This window comes from Populus euphratica, unplaced genomic scaffold, assembly GCF_000495115.2.
Source record: "Populus euphratica unplaced genomic scaffold, PopEup_1.0 scaffold44.1, whole genome shotgun sequence".
Classification (NCBI taxonomy): domain Eukaryota; kingdom Viridiplantae; phylum Streptophyta; class Magnoliopsida; order Malpighiales; family Salicaceae; genus Populus; species Populus euphratica.
The window spans coordinates 705,112-721,572 of NW_011499865.1; the positions used below are offsets into that span (position 1 = coordinate 705,112).

General features: G+C 30.5%; 2 protein-coding genes across 3 annotated transcripts; both read right to left on the reverse strand.

Moving 5' to 3' along the window:
• Positions 1-6,560: 6,560 nt before the first annotated feature.
• On the reverse strand, positions 6,561-7,449 carry LOC105125919 (LOB domain-containing protein 12). The gene is made up of 2 exons (XM_011026595.1): positions 7,174-7,449; positions 6,561-7,028 (listed from the first exon to the last, which is right to left on the reverse strand). The coding sequence occupies exons 1-2, from the start codon at positions 7,327-7,329 to the stop codon at positions 6,693-6,695; spliced, it is 492 nt and encodes a 163-aa protein (XP_011024897.1). The 5' UTR covers positions 7,330-7,449; the 3' UTR covers positions 6,561-6,692.
• A 2,984-nt stretch (positions 7,450-10,433) lies between these two features.
• Positions 10,434-14,731, reverse strand: LOC105125920 (uncharacterized). 2 transcript variants are annotated; one of them, XR_842310.1, is made up of 6 exons: positions 14,622-14,731; positions 14,330-14,537; positions 14,104-14,247; positions 13,890-14,031; positions 10,743-11,083; positions 10,434-10,647 (listed from the first exon to the last, which is right to left on the reverse strand). XR_842310.1 is itself a non-coding variant. In XM_011026596.1 (5 exons), the coding sequence occupies exons 1-5, from the start codon at positions 14,684-14,686 to the stop codon at positions 10,905-10,907; spliced, it is 738 nt and encodes a 245-aa protein (XP_011024898.1). In that variant the 5' UTR covers positions 14,687-14,731; the 3' UTR covers positions 10,724-10,904. The 2 variants fall into 2 exon arrangements, 1 of the variants encoding a protein (XP_011024898.1); XM_011026596.1 differs by lacking the exon at positions 10,434-10,647 and having other exon boundaries at positions 10,724-11,083.
• Positions 14,732-16,461: the final 1,730 nt, after the last annotated feature.

The window sequence follows — 16,461 nt, forward strand, 5'->3', positions numbered from 1 at the left end:
ATTTCTTTCTTTATAAGAACTTGTTCCGACGTGGAATCTTATCTCCTCTCTATTGGTTGCTTCACTTCCTTCTTTCTTTTGATTGGCCCATAGGATCCAGCCTGGAGGAGTGTGGGGCCCATTATAACCTTTTCGCTGCCTGTGAGCAGGGCCCCGGTGACATGTTGAAATGTTGCCTTTGCATCAAGAAGCATGTGACTTATTGGTTGATTAATCAACTCAGGATCTCACAATTTCCTCCTCCAGAGCCGTCGCAAATTTGCAGGTTGGGTAAATTAATGTACGTTGACGTGACTTGTGTATGGAAATTATAAAAATACTTTATATTAAAAATTTTGTTTGACAAAACAACTTCAGCTAATTTCCTTGAAAAACATGAAATAGATTAATCGATAAATTAGATACATAAGCTTGATTGACTGTTCGTATATTCGGTATTTTTTCTTTTTTCATGAAGTAAAATTCGAGTTTCAGAAATTCTAGATAAAGATTCAAAGATTTTAAAACTTCTTAATAAGTTGGAAGGAAAAATGATTAATTTCTTATTAAAACAAATATTAAGTTCTTAGCTAACTAATATTATTAATCATGGCCAAGATATGTGATTTTTTTTTACACATATTATAACTAATTTTCTGACCTACTAAACTTTTTACAAATTCAATAAATAAATAAAATACTGTAAAAATAATAAACATATAAATAATCAAATTCAAATGCTAAAAAAAAAAATCTCTTTTGTTAAGTTACAATCTCAAATGCAATATGCAATAATATGAATTAATTAGTCGTTGTAATTAGTAACTTAATGGATGATTTTTTACTTATCTTTTCAAGAAGAGCATTTCACTTTCAACAAGTAAACAGGATAAAGTTCAAATTAATGCAATATCAATAACACGTCAACAAAAACTAAAACTTGTACATGTAAAACACTCTAACTATTTTTATTGTTCATCTTCTATTAATTCACTGTGAAATGTAATAACATTTCTTTTTAAAAAATCAACTTAATTATTTTTTATATATAATTAAGCTATTTTAAACTTAAATTAGAGCTAAAATACATTTGTTTTTAGGGTGAGGGTTGGATTTACTAACAATTTCTCTTTTTCTTAACATTTACAAATTATTCATTTTTTTTCTTTTTTTTTATATTTTACTAAAGCAACCCAAAACAATTTTTTTATTAAAAAAATTACCCATCATAATAAGTGAAATTTTGGAACACGGTATAAACAATATTTCTAAAAAATTTAATTTTTTTTATATGTTTTGGATATTTTAATATATTAATCTTAAAAATAATTTAAAAAATAAAAAATATTATTTTAATATATTTTAACATGAAATTAAACTAATAATTGAAATCACGTCTAGTAATTTATCATATCATTTAAGTTTAACTTCTTTTTTTTAATTATTTAATGGCATTGATTATAATTAAAAGCATGTTTGATCTCGTCTTTCTAGCTTTTATTGATCTGATGTGAAGCAAATCACTGCAAAAAAAAAAAATACATTAGAATTTTAAATATTAATTGCCTTGTATTTTAGAATGAAATGTGATTTTTACATAAAAATAGTGTAAACATATATTGCTCTCTACTTCAAGAAGCATAAATGATTTATTTTTTAGATGGAAGACTGTTCACTTTATATAAAAATAAAAATAAAATCTTAAATATTTTGAAATTAATTAGCTTTAATCATTTTTTATACCTAGTAATTAAATAATGTTTAATTATATAGTTAATAGCCTTAAATATTTTAAAAACAATGTACCTCAATTATTTTATATAAAGTATACTAATATCCATTTTAATTAAGTTAATATTTAATAGTTATATTTGCTAAAAAAAAGTTAATTATAATATAGTATTTGTATTTTATCAAAATAAATTAATTAATCATTGTAGTATTAGAAATTAAATAGTCTTTTTTATCATTTTTTACCAGGCATGATTTAATAGCATTTTATTCCATAAGAAAATGTGTTCTTTTCTCATCAAACTTTCCATCGTATCTACTTATTTGTTTGCCCTCAAAATAAAGAATTAAAATAAAATGAAAAATATTATAAAATGGAAGAACATTGATTAAGTTATAGATTGATATAAAAACATAAGGATTAAATAATAACTTTTGAAATTATGAGAACTAATTGATTATTTTTGCTAAACTATAGGGACTATGTTACAATTGACTCTAAAAACTATTTAGCGTTTTTTTTCATTATTGTATTTCTTTTATTATGTTCTTGTGTAATTAAGAATTTGTCTTTCAAGCATTTCTATTTTTCTTTCATAGCTTTTACTTGGAAAATAACCATAAGCATGTTTGTCCTCGTATTTTCTTTTATAGCTTTTACTGCTGTACTTTAAAGCAAAACAAAAATTAAAATTAAAATAAAAAATTTTTGGTTATGAATTTCAAAATTAGTTGCTTAATTTCAAAGAGTAGAATGTGAATTTTGATAAGAGTATTTTAGAGATATAATATATTTTAAGATGAAATACTTCTTATCCCATTTAAAAGATAAAAGTCGGCCTAAAATGAACCGGAAAATGCAGGCCAGGGCCGGAAGCAGGCTTGGCTGAACATAACCCAGCCCAAGGTAAGAACAAAGGTATTATTCTTTGAGGAAAGGTAGAGAAAAAGAAATGAAATGTTAAAAACAACGGTGATGGTCAACCTGTCCCCGACATGCCTCCTCCAAGAGTGACCCAAGTCTCTATTACCAGGCTTTATCATTGAATTAAAATATTACAGTATTAATAGTGTTGAGAGTAATTATTTTTTAAAATATTTTTTATTTGAAAATAAATTAAAATAATATTTTTTTCTTTGAAAAAATATTATTTTTTATATTGATATTGATAAAAAAAATATAAAAAAATCAATTTCAAACAATGTTTCTTAAATTTTAGCCAAACCTTCTTTGAAACGCAAAATTATGAGATTTTAGTTTATTACACCGTTGTCAGCCTTCTCCCAATAAAATTTCTCCTTATATGTCAATTTCATAAAATAATTAGTTTATTAAAATTAAAAAACTAATTAAATTAAATATTAAAAAAATAATTGTTTATGTATATACTAAATTTAATCTTTCCTAACCAGACATCAAATAAACTTCTATTCAAACGAAAGCACTCCAATCGATTATTTCATCACCAATGTTATTGTGAGTAGCTTTAACATTTATAAACTTAAATTTTAATTCATTCATTAAAATTAATTATTCAAACTTTATTCATTGTTTTTTAAATTTTTTTATATAGTAAAGGAAAACATATTTACATATTGTAATCATGCTTCCACTTAGCAATAGTGTAAACATCTTACTTAGAAAAAACATTAGCTTTGTGAGTCATACTCACACTCGACGAGCTTATATCAAGAAAGGATGTTTGAGGTGTCTCATTATAGTGAGCATCTAATGGCACTGCTACTTATGTTTATTAGAAGCGCTGCCAGAGAAACCAACAATGCTCCTATCCAACTTTGTCTTTACTAATCTTTTCTTTCTCATCTAAACAAATTTGATAAAAAAAAAAATAATAATATTATCATTATATCCTCATTTTAAAAAAAAATAGCAAAACCTCTCCTTTATAAAAGTTTACCCAAAATTTTAAAACCTAAAAAAATATATTAATAACTCATGTTGCAAACTAGTTGATTTTATTTAGATAGCTCATTAGCTACACCTTTAAGTATTTGATATATTTATCAAATTATTCGATTGATTATGATTAGTATTAAAAAGTTATTGGTGCCACTTTTCTAAACTAACTTTTTACCCCATTATTAGTTATAATTTCCCTAATTTATTTCTCAAACATACTAGTTTCTATACCAAAACACTTCACACAATCTATGTCAATATTTTTTAATATATCTTGGATAGTTTCTGAACTCTATAATTCATGCACACCAAAAACATTAATCCATAATTTCACTCTAATCCATTACATAATGACACATTTAAGGTTTTTCAATGTTTCATATTTATATTTTCCCGACACATATTTATAACATGACATTTACGTAACTAACCACAAATCTAATCCTAAAACACAATTTATATTCTGCTCCTCTTTCTTTCAATACCATAACACAATATATAACCTTTTCATTAACATTATTTAAAAACATTAAGATGAACTTAATTTAATCAAATCTCCAATTGTTTTAAAACACCTAACATGGTTGGCCACTTATAAGTCTAAATTTTATGATTTTTAATCCAATTTATACTTAAATTTGTTATCATTTTCATACCAGGCAACTAACAGTTCATTAAAACAATCATTCCCCTAAAAGGTTACATAAATTCTAGAATTGAATTTTTAAGATTTTCTTCATTCTTACACCTAAACCTACTAAAATAAAGAAAACTATTAAAAGGTCTTACCAACCTAATTTGCATACAATTCATTGATTTATTTGCAAGCTTTTCCTCTTGATCTTCTTTGTCCTTCTCAAATCGTGTCTCTCTCCCTCTAACAATCTATTTTCTCTTGTTCTTTCCATCTTAAATCATTTTTTATACAAGTTATTCCTTTAAAAACCTCACTTCCTACCTTCCTAACTTGTCTATGCATTTGTAGTTAACAAAAAAGAAGAATAATAAAGAATGCGAAAAATGTGTTTCTCTCTCTCTCTCTCTCCCTCTCTTTGTTTCCAGTTGCATTGTTGGCTTAAAATAATTAATAATTTTTACAGTCCATTGGTAATTCCATCTATAATTAACATTGATACTTTTTTAAAACCCCCTAAAATTTTTCAACCCTCGCTAATTTTTTTTCCCGATGATATTTTGTCCCGTTTATGATTCAATTGTTTAGTAGCTTTCCATTCTCTAGAATTCTTTAAAAGACTAAGTCCATTGGCAATACTATTGGTATTTCACATGTTATTGGTATTATTGTTGGTATAAAATAATGACAAAGTCTTTTAATTTTTTTAATGCCTTGGAACTCTTAGATGAACTAAGTCAATTGATAATTTTGTTGGTATTTCACATGGCATTGGTATTTTTATCGGTATAAAATATTTTTTTCCTAATATTTTTATATTCTATATCTATCAAACCTGTAAATAAAGTAAAATCATGACAATATAATAACACCAATTCTATTTAAAAACAAACACTAAAATCATAACAATAAATGTTTCAATTGTGTTAACAATAGTTCATTATAAAGCAACAATATATGAAAAGATTATATTAATATCAATTTCATTACATATGGATATAAACTTGTTGGCATTACTTGGCAAAAACGAAGACAATATCAATGTTATAACGTTTAGCCTTTGTATTAATTTTGACTAAATCATGATGGAGATCTACTATAATTCCTTTATTAGTGATAGCATACTTATAGCATTTGAATAAAAAAATTAACTTTATTTTACTTGCTATAATATTATAATTTGATTATCTCTTCTAACTTTCTATAATAATCAATTTCAAACTCATTAGAAATTTATCTCTTAATACAAACTCTATTATTATAGATCTTTCTACCATGATCATACTCTTTGGTATGAAAAACATATCTATTGAAAAAATATATGTTATAATACTTGACCTTTTTTTCAACATCTAAATATAGTAAATTCAAACTATCAATAACATTGCTTTTTATTTGATAAATATAGTACAAGATTACAACCATAACATTTAAAGAGAAAGGTGTAATAAAATTTGTATATTACAAAATTTAAAAATTAGTAAGCACTATTTATATGTATTTTAAATCACATGATAAATTGTTCATCATATAATTAAAAATTGTGAGATTCAATCATATTTTAATTTTAAAATAATAAAAATTAATAATATTATTTACAAGAAAATTTTCAATCTATCAATTTATAAAAAAATATTTAAAAATAAAAATATATTAATATTATAATTACAGAATAAAACATCTTAATTCATTACTGGAAGATATATATATATATATATATATAGACACACAGACACAGAGACAGAAACTCGTACATTCACACATGCTGTATCCAGTAGCCTCTAGTTGCATCATATATATGGTTTTCCAGGTGTTGCCTACCAAGGTCTCTAATTAATTACAAACGAAACACAACGACCATAATTGCATGCATGTTATTAACGTTTTCTCTGTCATTTATTGAAGGTACTCCGTCCGCGGTTCTTATTTGGACTTCGAGTAATTGCACAGGCCAGCGATGCGTCATGATGTGCTAGACAGAAATGACCAAAAGTTAATTTACAGGTTCAATTTTGAAATCATATATGCTGAAAGAAAACTAGCTAGCTAGGGGACAGCATACCCCATTATAAGCAACGTCTTAATGAAGAAAAGAGAATCTATGTAAACCCTACTGTGCTCCTATCTCACATGCAGGCCGGCGCCTAATGTTGACCCCTTAACTCAATATCCCACATGAAGATTTTTTTTTTTTTTTTTGTCTCGCCTACTCGTAGAAGGCAAGAGCTAAATATTTATTCATCTCTCTCTTTCACATGGACACACGCACGCAAACTGTTAATACGCAATCATGCATTTGTTTCCATGAGAAATACATTGCTAGCAACAGAAAGCTAGCTAGGCCATTAATATTCAACACGAAATTAATTAGCTAGAGAGAACCTTGAAACAATAGGTACTTCATTAACAACAAGCATGATTGAGTGCCTAGGTCCAAAGAGACTCTCTCTTAAGAGGGTCTTGGATTACATTGCTTGAAGAGGCAAAGTTAAAATACTGAGGAATGCTGTTGAAGTTATTGCAGCTGGCTAAAAGAAGTGACTTGTCATCTTGATCTAGCGGGATTGGTAAGTTAGGCTCTTGTTGCATCTGGATGCATAGTATCTCTGCTTGAGCTACTGCAAGTTGCATTTGTAGCTGTGATACTTGATTTTGTAAATAAGATATTGCACCAACACATCCATAGACGGGGTCTCGCATTCTTGCATTCGCTTCATAAACTATACTACCCACAGCATCTGCTCTTTGATGAATTGGAATCTCCTGCAAGATCATAATATTCTCATCATTTAAAGCATCGTCATTACTGTTAAAAAGTGCAAATAACAACATTCTTTTCCGTAGTAACACACACAAGACAGAGTCAATAGATCATATAAGTTAATAAGGGATCGAGGGAGGAAAAAACCTGCAACATTTTGCTGACATTACTTGCACCAAAAATCTTGTGAACAATGGCAAACTTATGGGGATCATCAGAAGGGAAGTAAGGGGCAAAGATGCAGTCTTTGGCGCACCGGCGCCTTAGTAGTTTGCAGGATGCACATGGTGATGAACCCGCCATATTTCTGTCTTAAAATAACTCGAGGAAAATTCCCTCTTGACGCAGATAGGTACAAAGAGAGATTAAAGGAAATACAAACGGGAGCTCAATGTGGAACAAGATGAGCTTCAAAAAAGGTGTATTTATAGTAAGTTGAGGAAGTGGCACCCCTAGTGTAGATTGGATGCACGCTATAATTAAACAAATAATAAGAATTATATATTAAATGCATGGAGAGGGCTCGCTAGGATTCCTGAGTTTGGAGGAACGCGTAATCTATCATGCACATTGTGTTTTACAGTTTTGGGCTTTAACAATCAGTCAATAGTGCTGAACAGAGCATGGAGGTCAATATTCGGTAGTGTAGAGATTGGTATCAAGATCAAATGAAGGAGGTTGACCACCGCCAGGCGCGTGATGGGTTGGCAATGCATTGGTGTAGCAGCAATCTTATCCACGTTCTTGTTTGACTATTCGTATATTTTTATGCTCTAATTGTACGTATGTACACTGATCATGTGAGTGCTTAAAAGAATTTAATACATAGTATGATGATTATGTTACTACACTGTTAGGTTTCAAATGTCTAAACCTCCGTCATATAGAAATGAAAGTCTAAACCTCAGAAAGTGTGAATCCTTAATAAATGTTGAGCTGGTTTAGGGTTTACCAGCTTACCTAGCTAACCAGGATCAAGACACCAAGAAAAATGGGCTCGACGTGAATGTTTGTTTGCGAAATTAAATTCACATGGAAATTTCACTCTAAATTCTCTCCTCCTCTCTCGGTCCGCCGTCTACTGCTGTTGCAAATCAAAATGCATCCCTTTTCCTTTCCTTGAATAAATTAAAGAAGGCGAAGAAAATAGCGTGAGAATACAAGGCTACCAACTCCAATGTCTAGTGTTTGTGATCAATAAAAAAAACATATAGACGAGTAACAGCTCAGTGGATTTTCTCCTTCCAATGCCACCCAATAACACCAAAATATTTCACCAAAAGTGATTATCGTGTTCAGAGATTGATGACAACCCTACAATGATGGAGGGAGAGGCACTTGACATCGTCTAGAGGAACTTCTAATAAATTTCCGTACAACTTTTCTCTTGACCACCAGGTGTGTTTGGCTTAGCTCGCAGGTGTGGATATTTGTTTTTAAAGGTATAATTTTTTTAAATACAAACTATACCTTATAAAAATAAAAAATACATGCTTTTTATATAAGTTTCGTAAACAAAAATCACCCACATCTCTCAGCCAAACACCTTTCAAGTCCCTACAATAATCTATCATTTTAACACGAGATTATAAGTCAGTTACTAATCGTAATGCCTAATACATTTTAAATTATCATATGTTTTGTTGTTTTTTTTAGTTTTTTAAAGTGTTTTTTATATAAAAATATATTAAAATAATATATTTTTTTACTTTTTAAAATTTATTTTTGACATCAACAAATTAAAACAATTTTAAAATATAAAAAAATCAATTTGAAACAAAAAAAAATAAAAAAATTTTAATTTTTTCAAAATTGTTTTTGAATACAAAATATTCAAATTAAAACAAACAGGCTATTAGTTTATATTTTTAGCCTCATTTTCATTCTTTCACTGTTAAATTTGACCACACATAGAAACGAGATTAAGATCTAGCCCTAATAGGGGTTGACATGTATATAATCAACCGTGAGAGGTTCACATTTGTCATTAATTTGCTGTTTTAATTATATAATTTGCTATTCTTTACTTCTTTTTTACTTCTTTATTGTTTGACATAGTTTGAATGCCCTACAAACATTGCATTCCACATGAATGTCATTGAACAATGTCTAGTTATGGTTATGTTCCACGGTAAAACACTTATAACTCATTTTGACTATAGCGCGTCATTCTATGCCATCAAATCATCCAAAGACTGTCTCTTATGATAAACAGACATCAATTGAACTCCTAATTTACTACATAAAATAATACGACGATGCTAGATAACCCACCAAGTAATTAATGCGAACCATTAAATGAGATCCGCAATAGAGCTAAGGTCGAGCTTCGAAGGCATTAAAAAAAACCCAATTCCAGAGACACTGAAACGGAAAACATAAGAGTTGTCGAACCCTAAGACCTATTCCTTTTCTCTTGCATTTAATGCTCACCACATGATTCCAATTCCAGGCTCCTAAGCTTCTCTTCCGAGAAAAACAACTCGTTCCCTAGCTAGTTGCCATGGCGTCCCAATTACCTTCCCCCACCCCCTTTATATTTATATATGTTATTTAACCAAGCATATTTGTTATTTTAGACTCGTATCTCAACCATGGGGCCACCTGTGTTATTGAACTGCATCGAAAAACGCGTTTCACTTCCATGTTTCAAACCCCTAGGCTCTAGGAAGAAGAAAAAGGAGCCATACTTCAGAAAGTGAGAACCTTGTATTCTGTTTTACTTAGGTATTTTTAAACACATGAATAAAATAGAGGAAAAACAGACATCTTCCCCCCCCTTGGAGAAAAATAAAACATGCGAGCTCCAATGCAAGCATTTAATGTGCCTGGTGATAGGGAAGATTCGATTCTTGAAATTTGCATACGGTTTATTTTCAAATCTAAAGAGGTGAAGATTAGAGGCGTTGTTTGACTTGAGCAACATGGACTTGAAATTCAGTTGCTTGAACAGGGTCCATGTTGGGTTTCCAAGGCCAAGGCGACCAATTCTATTCAAGCGGCAAGGTCTGCATTATAAATTCGGTGCAAAATTAAGAAAAATATAGGCCTGAACAAGAGGTAAGCACGTGAGCACGCACACGAACATGTGCCATGTTAATTTGTTACTGCAGAGCTACGTTTTGCCCTGAAAATGTAGTCATTTATGGTTTAATACTTCAAAAATTAAAGAGGTCATCTTCAATGTAGAATTCAAATATATATTCTAACGTGATGAGTACTTCCCATACCATGTGGTCATAAATGAATCTCTTTTTGCAACGCTGACAAGAATACTCGAGAGGCGCCAGAAGAGTAGCCTTTCCTGACGACATACACTACCAATAGATTGAAGGACGCACAAGTAGAAAGATAATTCATTTTTCTTGCAGGTTATGCCCTATAAAATTATTCAATGATTGGTGAAAGCTCATTTTCATTATTGTCTTGTTATTCTACCGTAAAATACAATGATAATGCATTGTCAGGAACATAAATGCTCTTGCCGCCCTAATTGTTTTTATTGGTTGGCGCATACAATCTTGCTATGGCTAATCCAAGCCAAGCCAGCAGAGCATGTCATGCAGACCACTATCCTACCAGCCTGTCCTTTATTCAGATCCAGCACAGTAGTATCAGCCTCTATAGAACATGAATAAATAAATAAATAAATACTCCTAACCCATCATATTATTTCATATGAAAAGACCCAAAATGATCAGATAACCAGACCATACCTTGATGTTCTTTTGATTGAATGGAATAGCACAGCGTTCTCTTTGTCTTCAGTATCCTTACAATTGAGGGGGTAAGTGATTGTAAATGACAAGGGAAGGCTTCATACGACTTTCCAGTCATGTGAATGAATTCGGTGAGGGCAAATAAAATTGGCAACGAAGTTAAAATTCAATATTCTGCTGCAAACTTTGGTGTTTACGCAATTCACGCGCATGCCGCTTCTTGATTCCATTTCTAAACAGAGTGCTAGCAGCACTCTTTGTTTCTGTACGAAATGAAGAACATGTTCTGCTCTTCTCGACAACTTTCCTTTTCAAATACTCTGCCGCCTGTGCCTGGACTGGAATGAGCAAACAGAATATGCAACCATCAAATGAAAAGGAATGTTTGCAAGAGTTCAGCATGAATCTTATTTACCAATCCTTAGTCACTTGGAGAAACGAGAACCACGCTTATACATTCAACAAAATAGTTGCACTAAATCCAAAGTGGCTAGCTCTGAGGTCCAACATTAATTAGTCTAAATGCCAAAGATGATGAGGTTATCATGTACAATTAGCTTCTATTTACAGAATGGAAGATATACAGTTCTTCAATATTTCCTCACGACTATATATGGATGAAAGCAAACATTAGGTAAATAAAGCAATGGCTAACCCTGATTCGATCCAAATAAAGTCAACTTCAGATTGGATGTAAAATTTTCTACCATTCAATTTTACGCTATTGAGCATGACTCCAAATCAAACCGTTGGATCGAGCTAAAACTTTACCAAAATATTCCATAAGTATTTTTTAATATTAAGTACAATTTCAAGTGAATCAGAGTTCAGGAAGGCCTTTTAATATATGTCAGAGCAAATAATACAGATTTTGTTATTTACTTTCTTTTGACTTATGGACATTCTATTTAGCAAAAATCTTTTTTCCACAAAGATGTGGCAGCTTATTTTGAGAACTTCCTAGTTCTACAAAGATCTTCAATGGGCTACAACATAATTTCCAAGTATGCCAACGATTCATTAATATTCCAAAAAAATATTTTCGCAGTGATTAATTATTCATCTTAGCTGTACAAGGAAAAAAAAGGTTGTGGTATTTGATGACAGATTAGTTAGTTTATTTTGGGGAGTTTCCTAAACCTAAAATGAAGGTTAAAAGAAGACAACAAGAATTTTCATGTTTTAAAAGGATGCTTTAAGGTTATAATTAATTATCTTAGATAAGCAAAGAAACTAAAAGGGAGGCAACTTCAGCAATCATTTTTCTAGCTTATTTTGGATATCTAAAGGTGCAACAAAAACCCTAGTGTTTCTAGCATGAGAATTTCGTTCATGATATTATTTAAACTAGGAAGATTATCTATCTTAGGTTATTTTGTTTAACTAGGTGCAACAGCTTTAGTTATATGTTAGATTCGTTATTTTTATTATTTTATTCATGTTTGGACTTAGTTAACATACTTTGAATTTATTGTAAGTGGTTAAATATTAGCCCACAAGTTTTGGGTCCATTAAAGTTACTAGTGAAAATATTATATAAGATTTTATAAGCTAAGATTTTCAGCAGCCATGAATTATAAAATAAACTTGTGTTTTGCATGATGCGACATATTTTCTTTGCTGGAACAAAAAACAAATTGACTTATCTTGACCTTGTGATGTCTTTTTTGTATTTCTCATTCGCAAATTGGTATTTATTGAGTGAATATTTCTTATTCCAATAGTATTGGTGTCTTTGAACAGGTTTTTATTGTGTCACAATCCTACCAAACTTGATTTCTTGGCTTTCCGGGAATTATATCATCTTCGTTATGAGTTCCTTAACCATGTGATCAAGAAGCACACATTCAACATGAATCTTATTTACCAATCCTTAGTCACTTGGAGAAACGAGAAACACATAAACATTCAACAAAATAGTTGCACTAAATCCAACGTATCTAGTTCTGAGGTCCGACATTAATTAGTCTATATGCCAAAGATGATGAGGTTATCATATACAATTAGCTTCTATTTACAGAATGGAAGATATATAGTTCCTCAATATTTCCTCACGACTAAAACAAGTATTAGAAAGATTTATGGATTAAAGCAAACATCAGGTAAATAAAGTAGTGGCTAACCCCATGTAGAATATGAGATTTTAGGTACATGAAAAGTAAAAGAACCATATATAACCTAGAAACATCATGTGCAGCCTTGAGTGGCAATTGCTAATGTAGATCTTTTAGTCTTAAAATTTCCAATCCATCTGAATGGCCCACAGGCGCGAATTCTGCTAAATTGAGAATATGAGACGCCGAATTAGCAGAATATACTAAAAAACTGCTTTGATCACTTATCTCCTTGCCTTTTGAACTTAAAAACACAAAAAGAAATGCTGCATGCCATGCCCTACTTATTATCTATCTTAAAGCAATCTCGTAGCTTATGTTAAGTACCCTTCATTCACTGAATGATGAAACTCCATGAAAAACCCTTAAACAAGGATATAACGATATATAACCTTGCCACTGCCTAGAAAAGCAACATAAAGAGTTGCTCTCGATACTCCTATAAAAAGCTAAGTTAAAGCCAACAAAGACATCTTGGAAAAACTCCTTCAGATGGTTGCAGCCTATCTTCCTAAGTCATGCTTAAACTCTGTGGCGCAGCACAAATTATCATAAAGTTTCACCAATATGTGCATAAAAAACTGGCAAAACATAAATGAAGGTCTCTTTTCACACGAATTAGCTTTTGAAGTGAGAGCTTGCAATCTCATCAGCGGCGCCAAAATAAATTTTATCAATCTATTACATCCATGACCTCTACAAGCTTGATTTTCATTTCACTGCAGCTCAAGAATTTTGAACATTTATTTTGACTAACGAAAAGGGCCGATGTGTTCTTCCATATAACAACGATTAAAGTGTCCAACAGATCACTCCATGCTTTGCTTTCTTGTTTACATAATTTCGTGCACAAATTTATACCCCAACTCTGTTTTCTTTATCAATAAAGTATAGCCATTTGAGATTATATAATTAATATCCATCGTGAAAGCTAAAATATAAGTCGTACAACACAGCACACGATATATCACCGAAGTTTGCATTAACTGATCAGATACTGTACATGCATGTTAAAGGATTAAAAATATACCAGAGCCTGAAGCTGCAGACCTCATGGCACGTTCCTTAAGCCTCTTTATATCATCAATAACCCGCGCATTTTCGAAGAAGTCGCCTGTTTTGGCATCTGCGACGTCCTTCTTTTGAAAGCATGCTAGGGCTTTTTCACTTGCCTACATGAGCAAAAAACAATGAAAGTGAAGGCTTGGACTAGAGATGATGATGATGATGATGAAAAACTTAACCTGTGTAGCAATAGAATAGAAGCCCTGATCGAGCGAATGGTGAGCAAAATTTAGCCATTCCAAATACGAAACATGTAGTGATTGGTCACCGCTAGACTTGACATCACGATAAAGCAATGCCTCGTATTTCAGCGCCAAACAACTCTGCACATATAGAAGACACAATGAGAAGGCACAGATTGCTAGTTTAAATTTAATTGATTGAAGGAGAAGATTTTGGGGCTGCCTCGGTGTCGCCTATGAGAGCGAAAGCGCGAACGAAGAATTGGAGAATGAAAAGCTTCTGATAAACTGTTTTATATTTGATTTCGTGGAAAATAGAGAGAGATTCGAATCTCAAGAACTGTTTCAAGTCCGATCGAGTCTCGATCTGCGACTTCACGTCTTTGAAGACCAGAAGTGATTCGAGAATTCGCAGTGATTCGTCGTTGAATCTGCAAGAGAAAGAAAGAGAGAAGAGATTGTGTGAGCGAGTGATTATTCTCATTAGAAGATAAGTGAGGGCGAAAAATTGGAACCTTCTGGTTGTGATTTGAGAGCGGAAGAGGGAGATCTGGTGAGGAGTTCCTGTGTCTCGTACCATTTTGGGAGGGAAATTGCCGCGGGCGGGAGGGAGGGAGGTTATGAGGGTGAGTCTGGGCTTGGGTTTTCCTTTGGTTTTAAAGATTTCTATAGACCCGGTCCAATAGTGACCACATCCACATATGTGAATTTTTTGTTTTGTTTTTCTTTTTCTTCTGTTTTGATAAATTATTTCTTTTAGATGGTTTTTGAAAAATAAATAAAAACCGATTGATTTTAAATGAAAAAAGGGACTTGATTATTTTTATTTGTAAATTGATTGAGAATAAATTTAATAAACTATTCTCGATGAGCTTAAAATTAACTTTATTTACTAGCAAATTAAAAAAAAATTAATTTAGTCGGATAACACCACATAGATTTTATATTAAAAACAATTATTTGTAGTGTATAGTGTTTGATTAACAATCTAATTATTTAACAGCATAGTAAATAACGCAATCTACTGGTTTAGCATGAAAATTTAGTCTTGCACTTCAATTATCATTTAAAAATCTCCCATGGAACTTCTTTTTAATATATCCAACTTAATTGGTTTATAAAAACATACATTATTGTGCCAAGTATCTTTTTTTTTTTAAAGAAACAAAAAACACCAAGACTTGATTACCTTACTTCTAATATTAAAAGAATTAAAAGTCATCATGGAGAAGAGGAGCTTCTTTTTTTTTTTATTCCAGCCCTTCATTTTTTTTGTTTTTATTTCCCCATATTGTTTTATATTTTTTTTCAATTTTATATATTTTTTAATATTTATGATGATTATTTTTATCAATTGTATAAAATTTATACACTGTTTAATTTTTAACCTAAATGAAGTAAGAAATTAAGTTAATAAGTTTTATTTTTTTGATAATTTTATTATTTTTTGTTTTCACTTTTAGTATTTATTGGTCAAATTGACTTTTAGTATTGATTGATCAAATTGTTTTAATCAAAATAATTCTTATATAGTTTAATGTTAAACTTGAGCTAGGCTCTACTTAAATCTTTTTAGTAATTGGTTAAGATATTAGTGGATAATAAAATTTATTGAATTAATTCAGGATAACTTTTACAATGTTTTATTTTAAATTTATGTTAAGTAAGAGTAAAGTTAAAAGATTTGCTAATTAACTCATTAGACCATGTTTAATAAAAATAACCTTTTAACTAGCATTCCCTGCAACATAATGGACCTTGGGATTTAGGACTCTGTTCATTTAGCAAACCGTAAGGCTAGTAAGAGATCGTATGGTATGATATTATGATAGCTTTTATTTTTATAAAATTACATAGAAAAAATTGTTTAGTTAGCTAAATAATTTATGTCTTTTATATTGGATTTTTCATATAATTATTTTTTAAATAATGATGTTGTAAAAGCTAAAATAATTTATTTTATATATATTAAGATTTTATTTATTTATTTATTTTATATGAAAAAATCTATTTCAAAGTAGTTTTTAACTAAATTTATTTTTAAAAATACAACTAAAAACATATATTTTATCCTATTTCCTTAAATCATAAATTGTAAAAATCAGCACGAAGCCAAATAAAAATTCAATTTCACTCAATCATCTAGGTAGTGGCCAAATGGTAAGGACTTGGGATTAAGGGGTTTGCTCCCTCTGTGGTCTCAGGTTCGAGTCCTTGGTTGCTTATATGATGGTCACTGGAGGCTTACATGATCGTTAATTTTAGAACCCGTAAAATTAGTTATGGTGCACGCAAGATGGCCTGACATCCATATTAATCTAAAAAAAAAAATCAGTTTCACCTAACCGATTTTAA

What these genes read in the sequence shown, in the direction of transcription:
- LOC105125920 (XM_011026596.1), bottom strand. Translation starts at nt 14,686, where the DNA reads ATGGTACGAGACACAGGAACTCCTCACCAGATCTCCCTCTTCCGCTCT. An exon ending in TCTCAAATCACAACCAGAAG is followed by an intron (nt 14,538 to 14,621) that starts GTTCCAATTTTT and finishes TTTCTCTTGCAG; the next exon opens with ATTCAACGACGAATCACTGC. An exon ending in TCTATTCTATTGCTACACAG is followed by an intron (nt 14,032 to 14,103) that starts GTTAAGTTTTTC and finishes TTGCTCATGTAG; the next exon opens with GCAAGTGAAAAAGCCCTAGC.
- LOC105125919 (XM_011026595.1), bottom strand. Translation starts at nt 7,329, where the DNA reads ATGGCGGGTTCATCACCATGTGCATCCTGCAAACTACTAAGGCGCCGG. An exon ending in ATGTCAGCAAAATGTTGCAG is followed by an intron (nt 7,029 to 7,173) that starts GTTTTTTCCTCC and finishes ATGATCTTGCAG; the next exon opens with GAGATTCCAATTCATCAAAG.